Raw genomic sequence first — 22809 nt, 5'->3', positions numbered from 1 at the left:
CCAAGAGGCAAAAGTATACAAGGGGTGGCAAGAATATTGGGGGATTATTGGGCCACATTGGTTAGGCCGCCTTACATTTAAAGCACTATTGTACAACTTTAAACAGCCCCAAAGAATTCTGGGAGATGTAGTTTGTTAAGGGTGCTGAGAGTCGTTTGGAGACCCCTATTCCTCCCACAGAGCTAGGATTCCCAGAGTGGCTTAGCAGTCAGTCCCTCTTGCCAGGGAAATCTGGGAACTGTAGGTCTGGGAGGGAAAGAGGGAGTCTCCTAATAATTCTCAGCATCCTTAACTAATTACAGTTCCTGGGATGCATTAGGGAGAGAAATTATTTCTCAAGAGGTATAAATAGTGCTTTAAATGTAGGGGATTGTATTCTGTTAGATTTTGCTCAGAGAATAATTGGCCTAATTTAGTTGTCTTCATTACTTCCAGTGGGTCTCCTCTGAGTAGCCCACAGTGTGGATGTGGTCTTAGTGTAGAAACAACCAGGACATTCTGCAGGTCATTCAAGATGCATCCCAGGCACCTAGAAGTTCTCACCAGGGACCCTGCAGTGATCCTAAGCCGCTGCTCGCATGAGATCTAGGAATTTCTTGCAATGGTAAAGCTACATTTTTCAGGATGACCCTTTTAGCACCAGATACCAGTCTCCGTGCACGCACGGGTGGGGAATTCCCTCGCAGGTGAGACCCTCCTCGTGTTTCTTTCCTGACGTGTGCCCAGAAGGTACAGGCTTCATGTAACTTCGAAGGCCTAGCAGGTGGCTGGGCCCCCTCTCCCAGAGCTGCTCAGCTGAGTGGGTGGACACACCTTGTCGTGTCTTTTGAAAAATGGAGGGAGAATGTACATGCCCCAAGAAGTGGTCCCCTTTCACAGGTTCCTGGATTGCAGCATTCATTAGTGTTGCTGTGGAACTGGGGAAATAATAATAATAATAATAATAATAATAATAATAATAATAATAATAATAATTTATTTATTTATACCTCGCTCATGTGGCTGGGTTTCCCAAGAGAATTAATGATAATAATAATAAAGCGATAAAACATCAGACATTAAAAGCTTCCCTAAACAGGGCTGCCTTCAGATGTCTTCTAAAAGTCAGATTGTTGTTTATTTCCTTGACATCTGGTGGGAGGGCGTTCCACAGGGCAGGCGCCACCACCGAGAAGGCCCTCTGCCTGGTTCCCTGTAACTTGGCTTCTCACAGGGAAGGAGCCGCCAGAAGGCCCTCAGTGCTGGACCTCAGTGTCTGGGCTGAACGATGGAGGTGGAGATGCTCCTTCAGGTATAGTGGGCCGAGGCCGTTTAGGGCTTTAAAGGTCAGCACCAATTGTGCTCAGAAATGTACTGGGAGCCCAAAGGAAACCAAGCAGCTTGTAGAGCAGGGCAGGCCAACTTCTCAGACCAAGTGGGCCACAAGAATCCTTGGGACAATGCTTGGCCCAAGGTCACCCAGTGAGAGCTTCATGACCGAGCAGAGATTTGAACCCTGGTCTCCCAGGGTCCAACACTTTAACTAACCACTGCTCTGTGCTGGTTTAGCCTTACGTGCAAACCAGCTTGGCATGACTCCATCCCGTCGTGAGCTTTTCCTGTCCTGCTAGCAGCTGCCAGTGATTGCACAAGTGTAACATCAGAATGAAGTCCCAGAATGCAAAGAAGCATGGATTTTTTTTTGGGGGGGGGGGTGTCATTAGCAAAATATCCAACAGGAGATGAATGGGGCTGCTGTGCAAGGCCTCTCTGGTTACCCTCCAGCCATCTTGGTGTCTGAAACTCTCCTAAGAGGTGTGCAATCCTTAAGAACAGCTGGATCCAGCCGGCATCTGGCTTCCAGAAATGTCTGGGGAAATGCTTCAGCAGGGTGTGGATGCTGAGGCCTTATTGCTGCTGGTCCCTAAGTGTCTGCTCTTGGGACGTGCCGTGTTCCCTCTGGCCATGGAGGTCCTCCTGAGCTGTCGTTGTTAATAGCTGTCAATCAGCCCTCTCCTCCGCAAAGGCGTCCTCTGTATCCAGGTGGGCTGGCGCAGGACGGTTTTCCAAGCCCTGCCTGCAGCCACCTACAACAGCAAATTAACATTGCCCTGCAAAGCCCCCCACCCTTCCCCTTCTGCTTGGCTCCTGGCTGCTTCTCTGCTTTCCCCACTTTGCTTCTTGCTTATTAACATTCTTCTCCCACCTGTGAGTCGGTTCTGTTGCCGTTTGTGGAGCTGAGCAAACTTGTTCCAAGCACCTGGTGTCTGTTTTTGCACCTGGATTTTCCTCCTCCTCTATTTGTGCCTGGTCTCCGTTTGCGCATGGGAGCCCACTCCCCACTTACCACTCCCATCCCTGTCACAAACACATACTGCACATGCCAGGGTCCCAAGGAACAGACCAAGCGCTTTAAAAACAGCCAGCAAAATCCCAGCTCACATCCTGCCTTAGTCCCTCTGGGTCTTGGATTTCTTGTGCCAATTCTCATGTTCTCTGAGGGGCTGCAGGATTATTCCAAAAACAGCCCAGAGCAAACAGTCCTTAGAGCTAGTTACAGGTAGGTAGCCGTGTTGGTCTGCCATGTTGTTGTTGTTTAGTCGTGTCCGACTCTTCGTGACCCCCTGGACCAGAGCACGCCAGGCACTCCTGTCTTCCACTGCCTCCCGCAGTTTGGTCAAACTCATGCTGGTAGCTTCGAGAACACTATCCAACCATCTCATCCTCTGTTGTCCCCTTCTCCTTGTGCCCTCCATCTTTACCAACATCAGGGTCTTTTCCAGGGAGTCTTCTCTTCTCATGAGGTGGCCAAAGTACTGGAGCCTCAGTTTCACGACCTGTCCTTCCAGGGAGCACTCAGGGCTGATTTCCTTAAGAATGGATCAGTTGGATCTTCTTGCAGTCCATGGAACTCTCAAGAGTCTCCTCCAGCACCATAATTCAAAAGCATCTATTCCATAGTTGAAACAAATTAAAATAAATTAAATTAAATTTAAAAATTCCTTCCAGTAGCACCTTAGAGACCAACTAAGTTAGTTATTGGTATGAGTTTTCATGTGCATGCATGTATCTGAAGAAGTGTGCATGCACACGATAGCTCATACCGATAACTAACTTAGTTGGTCTCTAAGGTGCTACTGGAAGGAATTCTTTTATTATTTTATTTTATTTTATTAGTCCTTAGAGCAGCAGTTTTCATACTCCTTTCTACCCACCACCCCAGGCTTCCTTGGAAGCATATCAGGGATTCAAAACCAAGGAGATTATTAACAGTACGCATGTTTGTCTGCCAGATCCACCTTTCCCTGGTTTGTTCTTTCTCACGGGGAGATTCAGTTGCTAAACAGAGTGCGAGAGGCATTGTCTGTGACCAGATAAAGCAGTGTTTGAAATTAGCCAGGAGCCAGGCGCATTTTGCTCCTAGGTATCGGCCACTTGCGACCAAGTGAGGATGCCTGGACGCAAGGATGGTGCCTGACATCTCCACCATCTGAAGGGATCATTGGATCTGGACTGTTTTCACACACTAATAGCCCATCCTGTAGAATTCTATCTTCTTATATATTTTAACCTCATAATCAGAACCAAATTTCAGGGACCAAATTGCTTTTTCTGTGCAGCCTGAGCAGGAGCAGTGAATGACATTATGGTTAATTGTTGCCTCTAGCTCTCCCTTACTCCACCCCAATGCCCTGCTCACAGTTGGGAAGAATATTCCTATGTTATGAGTGGTCTGGGTCACCATTAAGAAAAATAAGTAGAAATTGGCCAATATATATTCAGAGTGTCCCTGCATGAAGTGATTTTCCTTCTTTAAGTTCTGAAAGTTCTTAACCTAGCTCAAGGTTGTCATCAAGGTTGGTATCAACAAGGTTGGTATCTGAAGAAGTGTGCATGCACATGAAAGCTCATACCAAGAACTAACTTAGTTGGTCTTTAAGGTGCTACTGGAAGGAATTTTTTTTATCTGAACAGATGTTTAACTGAGAATCAATCACTGTCAGTCCATCATTTGAAAAATAAAACTTTAAGCTGTCTTGCACCAAAAAAAAGAAAAGAAAAGCAACAAGACATTCTGTTTTGGCAAACGCAACCTTGGTTTAAGGAGCCATTTGGCACCTATCTTATATATCTGAATTACTAACACTGAGTAAAAGCCCCACCTGGACCTTCTCTGGCTTCAGAGAAAGGCTAACCTGCAGCAGCTCCAGGTGTTGTTTGTTGGGACTCTCACTCCTGCCAGGCCATCCAACATGGCCAAAGATCAGGATTGATGGGACGCGGGTGGCGCTGTGGTCAAAACCACTGAGCCTAGCACTTGACGATCGGAAGGTTGGCGATTCGAATCCCCACGACGGAGTGAGCTCCCGTTGCTCGGTCCCTGCTCCTGCCAACCTAGCAGTTCAAAAGCACGTCAAAGTGCAAGTAGATAAATAGGTACCGCCCCAGCAAGAAGGTAAACGGCGTTTCTGTGCGCTGCTCTGGCTCGCCAGAAGCGGCTTAGTCATGCTGGCCACATGACCCGGAAGCTGTACGCTGGCTCCCTCAGCCAGTAAAGCAAGATGAGTGCCGCAACCCGAGTCGTCCGTGACTGGACCTAACATTCAGGGGTCCCTTTACCTTTACAGCCCAGTATCGCCTTGGGGGTTCACTTCTTTAGGGCTTCCTCTCCATCCATTTTCAAACTTTTCTCTTTACCATCATGAGGGCTAGAAGCATGTTTTTAAAAAGCAGGATTTGGCTGAGAAAACCGCCCCCCCCCCCCGTAACATGTTCCCAGGCAGAGCTAAGATTCAGCGGCTGGCTACAATTAAATTTTCACAATCCTCTTTTTTAAAAAGGAATGGATCAGGAATTCAGTACCAAAAAACAGCACGGTTTAGTCCCGCTGAAACACAGATTAGTGTTGCATTTGCAAGCTGGTATAAATGTCTGTACTTAAGCCAGCTTCAGATGGGTTTGGAATTGCTGTAGTTGTTGCAGAGGAATTGGGAATTGTAATGTTAGGGTGTTACCCACTTTAAAGAAATTATGGCTACTAGGTGGTCTTGAGAGCAAAAGATGTCTCCTAAACTGGTCTGAAACCGGTTTAAATTTGTAGTGTAAATGTGCCCCAGGATGAGAGAAAATGTATATTGAATAGGTGCCAGTTGGAGGATATGTGACCAGCAGATTACCCATCCTGGTTTATGCCAACCTTGCCAATTTACAAGAGCCTTCAAGTGGCATGGGATTCATCTCTGGAAAGGCGTGTCTCACAGTCCATTGGTGTCCACACTCCCCCTGCTGGTAGCATAGATTCATAGGATTGTAGAGTTGGGAGGGAGCTTGAGGGTCATCTAGTCCACCCCCAAAATGAAGGAATCTCAACTCAAGCATCCGTGACAGATGGACATCCAACCTCTGCTTTAAAACCTTCAAGGAAGGAGAGTCCACCACCTCCACCACTGTTGAGCAGCTCCTACTGTCAGGAAGTTCTTCCTAATGTTTAGGTGGAATCTTCTTTCTTGTAGTTTGGATCCATTGCTCTGTGTCCGCTTCTCTGGAGCAGCAGAAAACAACCTTTCTCCCTCCTCTATGTGACATCCTTTTATATATTTGAACATGGCTATCATATCACCCCTTAACCTCCTCTTCTCCAGGCTAAACATGCCCAGCTCCCTTAGCCATTCCTCATAAGGCATCGTTTCCAGGCCTTTGACCATTTTGGTTGCCCTCCTCTGGTTTTTAGTTGGAATCTCCTTTCTTGGAACTTGAATCCATTGGTTCAGGTCCTACTCCCCGTAGCAGGATAAAACAAGCTTGCTCCCTATTCCATGGGACAGCCCTTTAGATATCTGAAGATGGCTAGCATATCTCCTCTCAGTCTCCTCTTTTCCAGGCTAAACAGACCCAGCTCCTTCAACCATTCCTCATCAGGCTTAGTTTCCAGACCCTTGATCATCTTGGTCGCCCTCCTCTGCACCTGTTCCTGCAACTGTCAACATCCTTCTTAAATTGTGTTGCCCAGAACTGAATTCCAGGTGTGGTCTGACCAAGGCAGAATAGAGCAGTACTATGACTTCCACAACTTTTTTTGCCAACTCATTTTGTTGTACAATGGAAATGGAAACTGAACTGTTTCGTCTAATTTTACTTCCCAATAGGTGCATGTTTGTTTCTGGGTGAGGTTTTTGGTTTCATATCTTTTTATCCCCAAAGCTGCGGGTGGAGGGGACGCAGTCCTCCCAGCTTGGCACTGTTTGATTACAACCACCTTTGTCTCTAAAGTGGTAGCTGCCTTTCCAGATAAAGACCACTCCTCACTTAGCGACTGAGCCCTTGCCTTCGACATACTCTGATCCAAGTTGCAGGTTCTACTGCTGCCGAGAGATGCTTGAAAGGGTTTTGGCACAGCTTGCTAAAATCTCAAAAGCCAGGAATGCCCAAGCAGATTCGGAATTCTGGAAGTTGGGCTTCCATGTGCCTCAGTCCCTTTCTTTTTTTAAAAAAATAATTTTTTATTAGATTTTTCCTTTACAAATTAATCCACACAACCATGTTTTCAAATTTCCAGTTTTTGTACTTCCACCAGCTCCTCCACCAATCATCCATTTTTCCTATCTTCACGCATTTTCTATATATAGTATTATCCTTTCATCTCTTTCTTTTTTACAATACACCTTAAACTATCACAAAACCCACTAGCGTTGTCTGTTCATCACATATGTTTTTCAGATAATCTGTAAACTTTCCCCAGTCCTCAATGAATTTGTGATCCCTCTGATATCTGATTTTCCCAGTCATTTTGTCCAGTTCTGCATAATCCATAAGTTTCATTCTCCGCTCTTCAAGAGTCGGTAGTTCCTCTTGTTTCCATTTTTGGGCCATGCCTCAGTCCCTTTCTGCAACCAGGAGAACCAGAACAAGTTATGTAAATTTGCTCGAAGGTTGCAGAATAGATTCAGCTTGCAGAACGTAGCCTCAGCCCTTGTCTCGGAATTGGCATGGAGTTGTGTGCAACCACGACTGCTTGTCATTTTTGCTCCTTGAGAGACACTAAAGCCAGCATAATGGATGCGCGCTGGTCACCTCTTGACCGTTTCTTTCCGTTTTAGATCAACGAGCCCTTTCTATCTCATCTTTAAACATTTCCTGGTGGATTTCCACCATCTTCCTATTCTCCCTACACACAGTTACACAGAATGTGCTCCTTGTCTGGGTACATCTCTTTTGTCCCCTCTGGCTGTTCCTGACTCCTCACCTCACTTCCTGTGGAATAATAAAAAAACCAACCCAATGAAACCGCTTTCAATCAAAAGCAAATCACTCTTATCAACCGCCCATTGACTCCCTGCCACATGGAAACCCTTCTAACCCTGGAGCGTGGCCGTCTGCCACAAACTAACATGCATGGGGCTCCCTTCTCTTTTCCTCCCTACCTTTTTAACCCCCCCTCCCCCAACGAGAGCATGGCACCCCACACCCCAAAGTCTTTAAATAACTCCTCTTTTTGTTTTACATTCCTCAGCAGACCCGTTGGCCAGACCAGGCGTTCAGCAGCGGCAGATGAGGGTTTTAGGGATCCTGTTGCTCCCCTCTTTACAAGACGGGTTACAAAGGCGTGGCTTTTGCAGGGGAGAAGCAGTGAAGGGAGGAGCTCTCATGCGCTCCCCGCCCAGCCAGTTCCAGACTTGCCTTGAAGTTGCCCTCGAAAAGCAGCTGGAGAGCAGCAGACTGCTGAGAAATAGCTGCACAAAACAACAGCAAACCTCTGGTTACGTGAAACATATTCAATAAACACACAAGACGTAACATGCTGTACGTTTGAAAAAATAATATATACTATTCATTCTACTGAATTGTAGGTTTCAAAAGAAGTAGCTCATAAAGTTCAACGAAAAAAGTAGCAGACCCAGTGGATCAGTTCTGAGGATATTTTTGAACCGTTTAACCACTGGGTCAATATATAGTATATATTATTTTTCAAACATACAGCCGATTACATCTTGAGAAATAGATGCGGGCAAAGCAGGAGGCAGACCACCCCTTCTCACCGGCTACTTCTCCACTGCAAACCGGTCTCTCTCCCCCGGCCACTTTTGAAGCCGGGTGTCGTCTGAACGCCTTCGCTGTGCTCTTTCCACTGAGTCCTCCAAGTGCCTGCATGTTCTTTTTTGGCAAGCTCTCGCAGGGGCTGCCTGGCCAAACACAGATTCCACTGGGGAACAGGGATTCCTTCTCCTGCACCTCTCCCCGAAACTACTCACCCGGCCCCTTTCCTTAATGATCAGAATAACCACTCACAGCGGGGATGTGATTTTGGGGGGTTTGCAATGATTATAATTTCATTTTGCTGATGATTTGTATTTTTTTGTTTTGTTTCTTTCTTTTTTTTTAGAAATCTTGGAATGATTTTAATTTTTATTTGTGGGTTGGGGAGGAGGAAATATAATTTTGTCTGTTCATTCATTTTCCAGCTTTCTTTTCTTCCAGGTCTTGTTGCTCTCCACCTTCTGCTGTGTGACGTGTCCGCCCTTTTTACTCCGCCTGCTTCGCTACCATCTCATCTCCAAAAAAATAATAATAATTTAAAAATTCGAGCTGTAGACAACCTGACGGTGCAACCCCCCTTTCCATAAGAAATCAGCCTGCTTTGTTTTGTTGGGTTTTTTTGTTCCGTTTCCTTTTTCGTAAACAAAATGAGCCCCTTTGCCATTTGGCCGAGACGAATGTCAATTTGATGACCCTTCGCTTTTCATCCCTTTTTGCAAAACTGAGATGGAGGGAGTGGGGGAAAGTGGGGGTTTCCTTTCTTTTTTAACAAAAAGGCTGCTGTCAGTTAAAAAAAACATATTGCAGAGTGTTAAAATATGTGCAGCGCGGCTTATGAAGAAAGGTGTTTTGCGGGGTCTTTGCCTTCCCTGGGAGTATCCGGCAGGCCTCTCTTCAGGCCTCTTGGTGTTGGGAAAGCTTTGGGTGGCTTTCTGTCCCTGCATGTGGCATGGCGTGGTCTTGACTGTGGAGGCTAACCTGGAGGGGGTTCCTTGGTGGGGAAGCAACTGCCTCAAACGTTGGGACTCTGGATTTTGTGATCATCTGGTCCCTTTCAGCCCAATGTTCCTCCCTTATTAGCAGTTAGTCTTTTTTATTTTGTTTTATATTCTTTATTGGGGGGGGGGGAATTACAAGTGCACAGCATAAGATAAGACACACACACAAAAAGAAGGTACAAGAAATAGTATCCATGTAGAAAACAAAACAGGACCACATATTGTGCACATTACAAAAAAAAGGGGTATTGTTATTGTAGTTAACCCTGAATTACTAGCACGGCTGGGATCCGTTCATGTGGGAGGCAGCCATTTCCCACAGCAAGAGACCGGAAGTCCCTCTTATTGTAGTTAACCAGACCTTAATCTCGTATGGTATTTACTCTTATAAAACAGACTTCTGGAAGTTAGTCTTATAAAAGATCCATCAGATCCAAGCCTTCTTAAACTGACACAGCTACAGTGGTACCTTGGTTGCCAAACTTAATGCGTTCCGGGAGTCCATTTGACTCCCGGAACCATTCGAAAATAAGGCGCAGCTTCCGATTGGCTGCAGGAGCTTCCTGCGGCATTCGGGATCCAATTTGTTCGGGAGCCAAGCTGTTTGAGTACCAAGGTACCACTGTACAGTGGGACATAAGATACCAGTCTCCAGAGAAAACGCTACCTTTCATTTAGAGAGTAACGTCAGGCATTTCTTCATGTCGTCTAGCTAGTTGATAATGCTTTCAAAGTGATAAGTGCTTGCAAGCAAACACACAGATACATGTGTATTTATGTCTTGCAGGCGGGCTGAATCCCAATAAGTTTATTCCCGGTCATATTCCTTCTCCCCTCCCACCCCACTCTCTGGCAATAAATCCAAACAGGGCAGAGTGAGCTGTTTTGAAAGGGTTGCCATTCCAATACCTTGAGAACGCTCTCGTTGAATTGGGGTGAGAGGAATGGAGCTGCTGTGATTTATTGGGGAGTGTTGCAGGCTCCTGTCTTTTGGAAAAAAACAGTCCTGGTTTCCCCTCTTATCTGTCTTGCAGGCGGTCCCAGGTAATTGAGAAATTTGAGGCATTAGATATCGAGAATGCAGAGCACATGGAGACCAATGCCCCCTCTGGAACTGCCCTCTCCAGTGAGACCCGGCAGGGCAGGAGCGAGAAGAGGGTTTTCCCCAGGAAACGGGTAAGACCATGGGTAGGCAAACTAAGGCCCGGGGGCCGGATCGGGCCCAGACGCCTTCTAAATCCGGCCTGCGGATGGTCCAGGAATCAGCATGTTTTTACATGAGTAGAATGTGTCCTTTTATTATAAATGCATCTCTGGCTCATTTGTGGGGCCTGCCTGGTGTTTTTACATGAGTAGAATGTGTGCTTTTATTTAAAATGCATCTCTGGGATATTTGTGGGGCATAGGAATTCGTTCTTTTTTCCCTTTCAAAATATAGTCCGGCCCCCCACAAGGTCTGAGGGACAGTGGACCGGCCCCCTGCTGAAAAAGTTTGCTGACCCCTGGTTAAGACAGTGGAACAATATTTTTCTGCATTGCCTCGTCTTTTCGCCCAGGGTGTCCAGAAGCCCCGCAAGGCTGTTCAAGGGGCATTTTCCACATTGCATAGTCCTGCATTGCAGGGGTTGCAATAAATGACCTTCAGGGTTGCGATCAGCTTTTTTTCTTCTGTTTTATCCCTCACAACTTATATCATTCACAGCTCTTTGCCAGGCCCATTGTTAGCAGAAAAAAATACAGCTGTACCTCGCTTTGAGTCCAGGATCCGTTCCAGAGCCCCGGGTGCTAGACGTAAAGGATGCATGACAAAGCGCCACTCCACACACGCGCACAGAGCAGTTTGTGCTTCTGCGCATGCGTGAAGCGCGATTTAGCGCTTCTGCGCATGTGCGAGCGGCAAACCCGGAAGTAACTCCGTCCGGTACTTCCGGGTTTGCCGCGGACATTCGATGAAACGGATGCTCGATGAGGCGGACTCAAAATGAAGTGCCACTGTAATTAAATCCAGGAAGATCTTTGTATACAGTGGTGCCCCGCAAGACGAACGCCTCGCAAGACGGAAAACCCGCTAGACGAAAGGGTTTTCCGTTTTGGAGGCGCTTTGTAAAACGAATTTCCCTATGGGCTTGCTTCGCAAGACGAAATGTCTTGCAAGTTCCTGCGGGTTTTTTCCCCTCCCCCCTTTTCCTAAGCCGCTAAGCCGCTTATCAGCTGATAAGCCGCTTATCAGCTGATCCGCTAAACCGCTAATAGCGCTAATCCGCTAAGCTGTCAATGGGCTTGCTTCACAAGACGAAAAAACCGCTATACAAAGAGCCTCACGGAACGGATTAATTTCGTCTTGCGAGGCACCACTGTACGTGGAATTTTTGCTTCTCTTGGGGAAAAGTATGCCATTCTCAGGGTTCAGATTCATTTCGACTTGCTTTTGACCCCTGCTTCGCAGGCTTTCAGCAGAAAGAGTTCCTTGGTGCTGAAGTATGATGTTTAGAGCCGAGCTCTGCAGATTCTCCCCCAGCCCTGACCTCCGTGTTTGTTACAGGACTTTGCTGCCGAATCAACAACCAGCCCCATCCTGGACGTCTCGACTTCTCCCTTGTCCCCGCACCGCAGAGCCAAATCGCTGGACAGAAGGTCAACTGAGTCCTCCATGACGGTGAGCCCCGGGGCATTTGCAGTTTTCTGCCGTGCGTGGAAACTGGCACGGTGCCCCAAAGGAATGAATGGCGACGCTCTCCTTTGCAGGTGTCCTCTGCAGGAGAAGGGAGCGTTCAGGGAAAAGGCAGGTGCTTGACGAGGCAAAATAGGAGACCTGGCATGACATTAGCGTGCTAATTGCTCGGCTGGGAATTTGAGCCAAAAGTTGCAGTGCCCATTAAGGTTGGATAAGGATCTCAGAATTTGCAAAGCAGGGGCTTGTTTCAAGTATTCCTATCCACCTTTGCAGACAGCTTTGTTATTTGTTCGCCGCATTTATATTCCTTTCCGCCAGTTCCTCCAAAGAGCTCAGGGATGCATACATAGTGATCCTCCTGCCCATTTTATCTTCACAACAACCTTGCGAGGTAGGCTGGGCTGAGAGTGAGTCACAGGCGCAAGGTCTCCCAGCGAGCTTGGTGGCTGAGTGGGGGCTTCAACCCTGGTCTGGGCTTGAACCCTGGTCACCCACATCCTCAATCACTACATCACACGGGCCGTCATTGCACTTGCGATGCACAGGGACCTGAATTGTGCCGCTTGGTGTCTTTGGGGAAAGTGGGGCTACTGCAGGGCCTTTTCTGCAGTGGCTCCCCACTTGTGGAATGCTCTCCCCAGGGAGATGCCTTCCTGATGTCAGTAGGCAGGAAGTTATGGCCCTCCCCTTACTGGTTTTCCTGGGTGCATGCAGTTTGTCCCATTCTTAGGAGGTGCCCAGTCCTATTCAGAGATGGGCTGTCTTGTCTCTTGTTGAAGAAGCCAGTTCAGTGATGTAAGTGCCACTTGAATTGTGTCAGCTGAAGGTGATAAAACCCAGGTTTTCCCCCACCTACGTGTCACTCCATTCCCACCCAAACTCTCCCTCGGCTTCAGGTTCTTTTGCTCAAACTTCAGATGGAACAACCCCTTCCCCACTGTCTCCAAATTCACAGTCGAAGCATACTAGCCTTGTGAGTTTCGGTGGTAAACCTTTAACCAGCATTTGTTCTGTGTGAATACTAATCACTTCACCGTTGCAAGAAGTTACATGGTGCGCGATCGGTGAGGAAGCCTTCTATTTCTTGCTTCATCTGAACGGTTTTTCTTCAGCTGCAGTGAAACGCTTTTGAGGCGGCAGCTCACCGGCTTCTTTCTCCCTCTCTCTGCACCTCTCTCTTCCATCTCAAGACTTCCTTGAAGACTGAGTTGACCTTATCAGAGGGGAACATTTATCAGCAGGCAAGTCTGCCCGTGCCTATTCAGCAAGATGAGATAATGCGGCTTTCTCCACAATGAACCACGTGCATGACTTTTCACAAAGAAACACAACACTCTTCTCTTTGTGTGTAGCTTGCCTGTCACGTTGTCCCCCTCTTTCTTTGTTAGCCTGGGCACCGCTTCAGGGGTGGTTTTTTGGGAACACACTCTTATCCCTGAAGCAGGTAATTTTAAGGAGTGAGGCAGGAACTCAAACAGGAAGCGGCCGTTTCCGCTACAAAGGACTGTAGTGAAGGACCGCAACCCAGTGACAGAGCATCTTTGTGTGAAAAACATCCCGGGTTCAGTTCCCAGCATCTCCAGGCAGGGCTTTCAAGGACTCCTCTCTGAACCTCTGGAGAGCTGTTGCCAGTTGGTGGAGACCATGGGTCTTCAAACACTGGGTTGGCACCCACTGGTGGGTCACAGCAAAGTCGTTGCTGCCATGTTGGATTCCAGCCAAGGCCGGCCAGACCAAAGGAGGACTGCAAACAGTGGCTGGGCTGGGACACTTTATCCGACAAGACCCTCTGTTTCTCTGTTTCCATGAGTGCTGCAATACGGCAGGAGAAAAGCGTGAGCTGTTTTTTAAAATAAGATGTGTATTTCTGGGCAACCACATGTTCCACCTCCCTATATCTATGCCTCCATTGTGGGTCCTCCGCAGTGCTTTCCCCCCCTAAAAAAAAAGTGTTTAGGGCTACTCTCATTTTCCTACTCCTATTGAAATACTGCCCCTCAATGAGGCCAAACTTAGATTCATAAAATGTTTAGGGGTATGCGTCTTCCTGCATCCCCCCAAGAAGAAAAGCACTGGTCCTCCACATTGAGCCCATGTCAACCTTCCGGTCCATTTCCAGACTCCTCTCCAGAGTGCAAAATCGCTGGTTTTCAAAAGCTGCTCAGCCTTTTAGCTAAGATCAAGTGTAAAAAATAAATAAATCCCACAGCTTTTCAATTGGTGACAATGCTAAGGTATACTGCTCTGTGAATTGCCATTTGGGGATTAATAATGTGCATTGTTAAGTAGAAATCCAAAGTGAAAATGCCACAACGGTTGCCATGTTGTGGGTTGCAAGTCCGAGGTGTGGACCAGTGTGGGAAACCGCAGGTGCAGACAGTATTGAGCCAGGTGGACTAACAGTTTGGCTCTGTCTTTAAGACTTTATGGCATTATGTCTTTATGACATTCCTGGAATGTGCTCAGTTCAAAGGACTTGGATGGTGTCCTGTTGGAACATATGCTTAATGTATTCACCAGCAGTTCAGTGTGGACCACTCCTTCCTGGGGCAGCTGTCACTCGCTATGTTTTTTGCAGCATCCCCAAAATAATGGAAGGGATGCAGACTATGTGCGCGTGTGTGTGTGCGTGTGTAGCTTTGTCATTCTACCAGTGTGACGGGCGCATCAGCACTTTTTCCTCTCATACCGTTGGGCCCGCTCTCACTTAAATAAATTGCCGCCCCCCCTTCACTGAACAACCAACCCTTTACCCAAAGGTTTGTTTTCCTTTCCTCTTAAAATTCTAGCCCAGAGTATCCTATGGGGGACCTTTGTGAGGGGGTAACTAGTTAGTTGGAGTCTCAGACAGGTTTTCTTTAAATAAACAATAAAGATTTATTCAAGGCAAGACAGCATATAACACAATTGGATTAAACTTAGGTTACTTCAGGAATGCAGTGTGATTTCACTTTAATTCGTCCTCAGTTGTTTTTGCGTTATGGGTTTGGTTCCTTTATACGGTGATACTTTCTTTCAGTTATCCACCTCTTTTAACAATCCTGCTCCTGAGGTATTTTAAGTAATAGACCAAAGGGCCCTCCACACCCTTTCCCTTCACTGGGTTTGGGAGTTTCTTCTTTTCCTCGGAAGAATCTCTCCCCCCCCCACCCCCAGACTAGATTTGAGTCCCAAGGAGGGCTGTTCTTTTCCAGCTCCTACTTCTCCTGGCTCAACCTCTGCCTCCCAGTGAAATTATGGTCTATTCCTCCTACAGGACACCACACTCTGTCCTTCACAATACGCTCAGAGCAGAAGTTGTTTTCCCCCCAAAACCAACTCTTTCTCCCATTCACTCTTTCTACCGCAACCTGTCTCCTAACCTCTCCAACCTCAATAATAATAATAATAATAATAATAATAATAATAATAATTTGTTATTTATACCCCGCCCATCTGGCTGGGCCTCCCCAGCCACTCTGGGCGGCTTCCATAGAAACCAAAAATACAGTAAAATATCACACGTTAAAAACTTCCCTGAACAGGGCTGCCTTAAGATGTCTTCTGAATGTCAGGTAGTTGTTTATCGCTTTGACATCTGCTGGAAGGGCGTTCCACAGGGCGGGCGCCACCACCGAGAAGGCCCTATGCCTGGTTCCCTGTAGCTTTGCTTCTCGCAATGAGGGAACCGCCAGAAGGCCCTCGGCGCTGGACCTCAGCGTCCAGGCAGAATGATGGGGGTGGAGACGCTCCTTCAGGTATACTGGACCGAGGCCGTTTAGGGCTTTCAAGGTCAGCACCAACACTTTGAATTGTGCTCAGAAACATACTGGGAGCCAATGTAGGTCTTTCAAGACCGGTGTTATATGGTCTCGGCTGCCGCTCCCAGTCACCAGTCTAGCTGCCGCATTCTGGATTAGTTGTAGTTTCCGAGTCACCTTGAAAGGTAGCCCCACGTAGAGCGCATTGCAGTAGTCCAAGCGGGAGATAACCAGAGCATGCACCACTCTGGCGAGACAGTCCGCAGGCAGGTAGGGTCTCAGCCTACGTACCAGATGGAGCTGGTAAACAGCTGCCCTGGACACAGATTTGACCTGTGCTTCCATGGACAGCTGTGAGTCCAAAATTCCAACCCTCTCAATTGTCTCCCCTCAAATCCTCTCCTTCTAAACTCTCCCGTTCACTAACCATTTGCTGGCAGGGAAAGAAAGAAAAAAGAAACACTGGTTGATTCAACCTGTCCAGCAAAACCAACTTTTTTTCCGTCACAACTAGCTTCTGAGGACAAGTTCCTCTCCGTGGGGCAGCTTTGGGGCAGCCCCTGGGCCTCACCTTGTCCAGAAATGGTGGTAGGTTGTAGGTGGCTTGACACACAAACATGCATGTCACTCGTGTTTCACTTGGCCACCTGGCACGATGTGTGAATGCACTCCACTGACAAGCACTGTGACTCACATCCCTTAATGTTGCTCCCACCAGGTGACCCAGAGGTGTCTCCTTCAGTCCAGGTGTATCTGGTTTCTGACCCCCAGTGAGGCAGACTTGGGCAAGCGGAGAATCTAAAACCGCTGGATATGTCAGGTTGTCCTTCCTTGTCCCTCGTCGTCTCTTTCTCCTGCTGAATACACTTCCCAAGTGTGCAAGGGAGGCCATTTCGAAGCCTGGGACCTCATCCTCACCATGGGGCAGATCTTCTGTACAGGACAGCCAGCAAGATTGTCCTGTGGCCTAAAACTCATTTAAAAAATGGCACCAGCAGCAAGGGCTTGTTGACGGCCTAAATCCTTTGAAATCCAGAGGCTTCTTTCTTAACATCCGGAGTGGGTTTATCCCAGAGGATCGTGTTACTACTGGCAGCACCTCGCTTTCTATTTCCGAGACGCTATCAGCTTCTCCCTGATTGCATGGCATTCTGAAAACGGCATTCAGGGATCATTGCTCTGGCTGTGTGTGATTTAAGGTTTCCTTAAGGGAGGCTTCAGCTCAAAGGAGGAAGCAGCTCCCCCATTCTCTCTCTCTCTCTCACTGCTCCCCCTGCACCTCTGTTGAGCGGATGGGGGGGCTGCTTTCTCCTAAATCTGCACCCCAAATCTGCAATTTGCTCCACTGGCAAGATCCCACAGCGTTTCGGAAACCTGAACTCCTGGCGCAGGCGGTTTCTCGGCACCAGGTTGGGGCCTCCTTACGAAACGATGGTAGGAGGGATATTGCTGAACTGCGAAAGGTGCCAATAAGAGCAATCGAAGTAATTGATGGCCAGGGAACCTTCACTATCTGGGAAGAGTAAAATGGGGCATTCCACTATCTGGGAAGAGTAAAATGGGAGGGAAGGGATTGTTTTAGAAAGGCGGTCGTTAATTTGAATGCATGGGTGAAGAGATACCCACTCCCTCTTTTAACTAATGCATAACTTGGGGCAGTTTATGAAAACGATTAAGTTGCAGATCCGGTCAAAAGAGGGGACAATCTTCACATATGACACGCTTTGTACAAAATTTGCAATCTTCGCCAGCTTAGATGGGTCTGAAAGGGGTTTAGCTAAATTCATGGGAAAGAAGAGGTTGTGGACTCTCCTTCCTTGGAGGTTTTTAAGTAGGTGTTAGGGGCCATCTGTCAGGGATGCTTTAGCAGAGATTGCTGCATTGCAGGGGGGTTGGGCTAGATGACCTTCGGGGGTCCCTTTCAACTCAATAATTCTATGAGATAATATTTCAGGCAGCTAAGTGGACACTTGCTGGGGACAAGCTGTCGCTTTCATGCCTCGCCTCTTGGGCTTCTTGAGAAACTGGGCGCTGGGCTAAATGAGAGTGTCGTGGTTTAGAGCGCTAGGCCAGAACCTGGCAGACGAGGGTTCAAATCTCTACCCTGCCATGAAGCTCTCGATGGGTGACCAGTCCCTGCTTCTCAGCAGGATTGGTGGGTTAAACAAGGGGGAGGAGAGGAACCATGCGTGCTGCCTTTAGCTCCTTGGAGATAAAGGTGGGATACAAATGCAATAAACAATATAAATATAAAACAGGTGGGCCTCTGGTCTGATCCCGCAGGGCTCTTTTTAAGATAGCATTTCTCCAAGCTGTGGCATTTGTGATGGAGCCATTGGAAGAGGAAACAAGGGTTGGCTAGATGGTTTTGCACTTACTGGCGGCGAGTTTCCTGTGCAGTCACTTCATTCATTTAGCCTGTTCTTCCTCCTTTAGGGACACGGGTGGCGCTGTGGGTTAAACCACAGAGCCTAGGGCTTGCCGATCAGAAGGTTGGTGGTTCAAATCCCCGCAACGGGGTGAGCTCCCGTTGCTCAGTCCCTGCTCCTGCCAACCTAGCAGTTTGAAAGCACGTCCAAGTGCAAGTAGATAGGTACCGCTCCGGCGGGAAGGTAAACGGCATTTCCGTGCGCTGCTCTGGTTCGTCATGCTGGCCACATGACCCGGAAGCTGTACGCCGGCTCCCTCGGCCAATAAAGCGAAATGAGCGCCGCAACCCCAGAGTCGGCCATGATTGGACCTAATGGTCAGGGGTCCCTTTACCTTACCCACACCTTTCTCCCTGAAAGTTGTCTGCGGGCGGCTTGCAACGTAAAATCTAACAAAAACCGCAGTCCTTAAAAAGCACCGACCTCCTTCCAAAGGCCACCATAAATAAAATAAATTGACACTCCTCTTGAATGGCAGGAAGAGGAATTGCCTGATCTCCCCCCATCCCCGGCAGGAGGGGATTCCAGAAATGGGGGGCGACCACCTCTAAGGAGAATATGGAGAATGGCACATGTGGAGAACGGCAGAACCTCCCGGGACTGTTCTCGGGAGTGCAAAGTGGCATCTCCCTGGGTGCAGATAAGAACATTGGCCCATGATCCTGTTCGCACAGTGGCCAACCAGTTACCTGTGGGCAAACCCACAAGCAGGACCCCTACCCAAGTGCACTCTCCCCTTCTATGAGGTTTCTGGTATTCAGAAGGATTTCTGGCTGTGGAGGCAGAGCATAGCTGTTGTGGCTCATAGCCACTGATAATAACCCTCTCCTCTGCGGATTTGTCTCGTCCTCTTTTAAAGCCATCTAGCTTGCTTGCCCATTGGCGCATTCCTGGGGCAGTGAGTTCCACAGTTTAACACTGTGCTGCCATCCCCCCCCCCCAACGAATCCCCATTCTCTCACACCGCTGAGAGGCTAGAGGGCCTCCTGCAACTTGAGGGGGCTTCTTTCGTCTCCAAAGTTGGCGGTTTTTCATTAAGGCAGGTTGTCCCTTAGGATCTGCTTCGGGGGGAGAAGGAACGGCAACAGCAACCCTGAGCGGTCAGAGTAGAAAGGCCAGTCCCTCTTCCGCCGCCCCACCTGCCAAATTTCCAGTGTATTTTGGGGCCTTGTAAATAGGAACCCCTGGGAGTAGCTTGAATCCCGTCGCACGTGACGGCCACCTGCCAGCCCTGCAGAGTTTATAAATAAAAGCCAGGGAATTGTGGAGCGAGACCTTGAAGACTCTTTGAGTTGGCAGAGGAGCAGGGAACTGCATGGATAAGGTAGGCAGCCTCTGTGTGTGTAGGCGTATGTATTTCTATATTGGTCTGCTGGCTGCAATGGGCAGCACTGAGCTGTTTTGCCTCCTCCAGAAAACATTCCCTGCATCAGATTTCTCTGCTGGCGGGATTGTTGCCTTGCTGGAGAGGGAGAGGCTCCTGTTTTTAAGACGCTCCCTGCTGGTCGCTACGTGCAACGACAGCGGCTCACAGCTTCAGCCCCAGAGCAATCGATTGGCACCTTCTCTGCTTTTATGGAGACTGATTCTAGTTTATCTGTGCAAGGGAGGGCTGCAAAGCCATTCATTTAAGGTTTAGTGGTGGGACATCCAGGGAGCTTCCCAGCTGAGTGAGGATTTGAACTCGGGTCCTTCAGATACCCAAGTCCACATCGTCATACTGGTGCACTCCCTCCCTCCCCCTTTTGCTTTGGATTTCCCTCTTCCATTTCTTTATGTTGTTCAAAAACCCTTGGGCCTGATCCTGTCTGCACCTTGTATGTGCACAGTCCTCTGCGTATAGGACTTGAGCTGGAGGGAGCGCCCTACTTCTCTTTGCCCCCAATACCTCAAGGATTGCCTCGTCCCATATGAATAGACCTGGACCCTGCGATCATCATCTGAGGCCCTTCTTTGTGTGCCTATTCTGTGAGAGGTCCAGAGGGCAGCAACATGAGCACGGGGCCTTTTCTGTGGTGGCCCCCCTTTGGGGAATGCTCTCCCCAGGGAGGCTCGCCTGGCACCTGCATTACATACTGTTAGGCAAAAACATTCCTCTTCATCCAGGCCTTTGGCTAATTAAAAAATCTATGGTCTTTTGAACTATTTGTAAGTATAGTGCACATTTTTGTGTTTTTATATGGCAAACCGGCCTGTGATCCTCAGATGAAGGGTGGTAAAGAATACACACACACACACACACACACACACACACACACACACACACACAAAGCTATCCTTCTCCCAACCCACAAATGGTGTGAAAATATAGCCTTTTATTCTCCTTCCAAAACCAGCCCACCTACTAGTGGCTCAGGTGGGGTATTCCAAAATCCTAGTTTCTATTACAGTATATATAGGGAATTGTCGGTATTGTAAGCTGGACCCCCTTACGGGCATTAGAACTCCATGGGAAACAGATATGGGTCTTATTATCTCAGATAGTAAATGGAATACTACCTGTTCTTCTAAGCCATACAGGTGTGTTTCTGCATGCATCTGGGAAGGCTCACTGGAAGTTGGACACAAGTGACATCACAGAGAAACGCAGGTGCCCTGTATGAATTTCAGGATTGCACCGCTTTGCTGGCAGGGACATGGAGTGCGACATTATTTCTTTTATGGTGGGAGGGCTTGCTGGTGAAAAACACTGTCTTGAAGACCACTGTAGCTTTCATTTCTAAATATAGGGGATGGTTTTACTCAAAGACTGTAGTCTAATGAATTCACAGCATGGCTGCTGGCTGCAAGAACAATATCCATAGCACAAAAGTGGAAGGATTTGCAGATACTTCTATGATATATAAATGCATGGAACCTGGCAATGGCAGAAAAACTTCCTTGGATCCCAGCATACATACAATGCTGTTCCTTGCCGGGGATGGTTTTGAAAACAACATACATAGTTTTAAGTAACAGAAGTAGCTTGTTCTCCTGTGGCATCCTTATTCAGTGCAGACTGAGTCTCCCCTCGTTTCCTTTTGGCCTTGTGGAACTGCAGACACCTTCCTTAGATGAAGATAGCGTGTTTTCCTTCTCTTGGAAGCTGAACGTGGCCCCGGTCCTGTTTGAGTTTTGCAAAGGACTCATTATCTCCTTTTCCTCTCTCTGCAGCCTGACCTGCTGAACTTCAAGAAGGGATGGCTGACCAAGCAGTACGAGGATGGACAGGTAAAATCCCGGATGAAATTCTGATTTAAGGACCTCTCCTCCAAGTAAAGGGACGCGGGTGGCGCTGTGGGTTAAACCACAGAGCCTAGGACTTGCTGATCAGAAGGTCGATGGTTTGAATCCCCACGATGGGGTGAGCTCCCGTTTTCAGTCCCTGCTCCTGCACACCTAGCAGTTCGAAAGCACGTCAAAGTGCAAGTAGATAAATAGGTACCACTTCGGCGGGAAGGTAAATGGTGTTTCCGTGTGCTGCTCTGGTTCGCCAGAAGCGGCTTAGTCATGCTGGCCACATGACCCGGAAGCTCTACGCCGGCTCCCTCGGCCAATAAAGCGAGATGAGCGCCGCAACCCCAGAGTCGTCCGTGACTGGACCTAACGGTCAGGGGTCCCTTTACCTTTACCTCTAAGAGCTGGCTTTTGTTACGAACTGGTTACAGTTTGTTGTACTTTTATCTGATTTATATCCCACCTTTTTCCTCCAATAAGCTCCAGTTGGCATACATGGTTCTCTTCCTCCCCATTTTAATCTCACAACAGCCCTGTGAAGTAGGTTAGGCTAAGAGACTGACTCCAAGGTTACCCCGGGAGCTTCACAGCCGATTCGAACCCTGGTCTCCCAGGTCCTCCTTGCCTGTATGCTGTTTCCTGAGTATCCAGGCAGCCTTGGTTGATAAGCAGAAGCCGGGGCTGCCAGTTTCTGCTGCAAGATTCACAGGCTGCAGCTACAGCAGCAGCCTCTGAATACTGAAAAGGGCATCTTGAAATACAGTAAGGAGGAAGAGATTGGATTAAAGCAGAATGCCTTGGAGAGGGTGTCCTAATGGAAGAGGCAGCTGCTCTGGTTTCCCCAAGGCAACGTGGTTGAATGTTCCCTTCCCAGACCCAGCAAGCTGCCAAAGTTATTGATTGGAGAGCGTGTCCTGTCGAAAAACCGCTCCCCGCTCTCTCCTGTTGCTCAGGCATTCTTCTCCATTCCACCTTCTTCACTTGTTTATGAAATGCATGTATTATTACTTGGCTTGCATTTTTTCTCCTGGTCAAAAATCCCCTAAGCGGTTGTCAGAAATCACAGATCCAAAACTCAAATTGAAGCACAATAAATACTTTTGAAGCCCGTCATTTAGAAGAGCACGTCAGGCAAGTCAACAGCGTTAACACTCTCAAACATCCCCAATAGGCCCGGGTGAACAACCGAGTTTTTAGGAGGCGTTGGACACCCGAGAGACGGAGGTTCCAAAATCTCCTTTGTGGAAGTGTGTTCCAGAGGCTTGTTGTTAAAATTGAAACAGCCTGCTCTCTTGGAAACATTTCCAGATTGCAATCTCTGGCCACCATACGACCAGTTGCGTCTCCTCTGATCGCAGAGGACAAGGTTGACGATCATAAGGGAGGGAGGCTGCTGCTTCAGGAGTTGTTAATGTGTTTCTGTGACTTCTGTGTACTTGCTCCCGTATACAGAAGTTTGGGTGTGCTTTGCACAGAGGCACACATCGCAAGACCTAGTGTCTAGAGTCACAGTATGCTAGTGGGGCATTGCACAATAAGGACTGGGGGGAATGGCAAGAGCACACAGATCATCTGAGCAGTTTGTAAAACAGCTTGTCTTGTTTGTTCCCTAGTGGAAGAAACACTGGTTTGTGCTGACAGATCAGAGCCTGAGATACTACCGGGATTCTGTGGCAGAGGAGGTAAGCTACAATCGCCAGTGGTAGTCGAAGCTCCATTTCCCCCCTCTGATATTCAAC

At 48.0% G+C, this 22809-nt stretch overlaps 1 protein-coding gene across 21 annotated transcripts in view; it reads left to right on the top strand.

Annotated features, from left to right (window-relative positions):
- MPRIP (myosin phosphatase Rho interacting protein) overlaps positions 1-22809 on the top strand; it is a 154807-nt gene that overhangs the window by 98419 nt on the left and 33579 nt on the right. For all 21 annotated transcript variants that reach the window (XR_014557751.1, XR_014557752.1, XR_014557753.1 and 18 more), the window contains exons 8-11: positions 10046-10187; positions 11554-11667; positions 21008-21064; positions 22684-22752. Coding sequence is in view for 16 of the 21 variants with exons in the window: in XM_083711219.1 (XP_083567345.1) it covers positions 10046-10187; positions 11554-11667; positions 21008-21064; positions 22684-22752 (382 nt within the window). In the remaining 5 variants the exon portion in view is untranslated. The remainder of the gene's footprint in view (positions 1-10045; positions 10188-11553; positions 11668-21007; positions 21065-22683; positions 22753-22809) is intronic.

Source organism: Podarcis gaigeae (genome assembly GCF_964106915.1).
Source record: "Podarcis gaigeae genome assembly, chromosome: 14".
Lineage (NCBI taxonomy): Eukaryota > Metazoa > Chordata > Lepidosauria > Squamata > Lacertidae > Podarcis > Podarcis gaigeae.
This window is presented reverse-complemented; position numbering and strand designations above follow the sequence as displayed.